Source organism: Camelina sativa, unplaced genomic scaffold (genome assembly GCF_000633955.1).
Source record: "Camelina sativa cultivar DH55 unplaced genomic scaffold, Cs unpScaffold03719, whole genome shotgun sequence".
Taxonomy (NCBI): Eukaryota; Viridiplantae; Streptophyta; class Magnoliopsida; order Brassicales; family Brassicaceae; genus Camelina; species Camelina sativa.
This window is the reverse complement of record NW_010924816.1, coordinates 1-747: the sequence shown is the minus strand read 5'-3', so window position 1 is coordinate 747 and position 747 is coordinate 1. Positions and strand designations below refer to the sequence as shown.

General features: G+C 44.7%; 1 protein-coding gene across 1 annotated transcript; it reads right to left on the bottom strand.

The window, feature by feature from the left end:
* Nucleotides 1–6: 6 nt before the first annotated feature.
* On the bottom strand, nucleotides 7–395 carry LOC109131731. Its single transcript, XM_019242905.1, is given in 2 exon segments — nucleotides 7–124; nucleotides 156–395. Coding segments are annotated over 2 exon segments (282 nt in total). The 5' UTR covers nucleotides 321–395; the 3' UTR covers nucleotide 7.
* Nucleotides 396–747: the final 352 nt, after the last annotated feature.

Sequence of the window (747 nt, the reverse complement as noted above, 5' to 3'; positions counted from 1 at the left end):
CTCTGTGTCACTTTCTTCTGTTATCCCTGACCATGCAACGAATCATGCCTAACGAATCCTCAGATTCATCTTCATCTGCATTCACTATCATCAGCACACAAAAGAGAGCGAGTATTCCCAATCCCTCAGCACAATGCACACACCTAGAACAACACCTTGTCCCTTTCTCGGTTATCCGACACAACATCGTCACTCCATAACGATTCGAAGCCAAGCTAGCATCCGCAAACCCAAGTTGATACTCTCTCTTCTAGCCTTCCAGATCTAAGAGCATGTCGTTGTTCTTGGAAAAGAAGAGGGATTATATAGCTCCTTGTCATCTACAATAATAGGACTCCGACAGGCCAGCCAGAAATAAACTATAAAAGGAGGTTGCTTTGCTAGAGCTAAAAAAGTTTCGGGCTAAAAAGCTGCCTCACCAGGAAGACCTGCTTCTTACTTTCTGGTCGTATGCCCGATAGGATTTCCATAGTATAAATTGAAACTCGTCGAGTACCCTTATCATTTCACTAATCAAAAGACTCAAGGTCTGTGCTCTTCACCTGTTCACCTGCTCTCTTCACTTGCTTAGCAGCCTCACTTCGAAGGTGTGCTGCATACTCCTTCCTGCTTGCTCTTGAGCACACTCCTTTTGGAGATTCCATACACTACTAAGTAAAACGTCGTCACCCAAGTGGAAAAGAATCACTTGAATCCAGAAGATCTAGAGTTTTGTTTGGAGCTGGCTTGTGCAGCACACTCCCACCC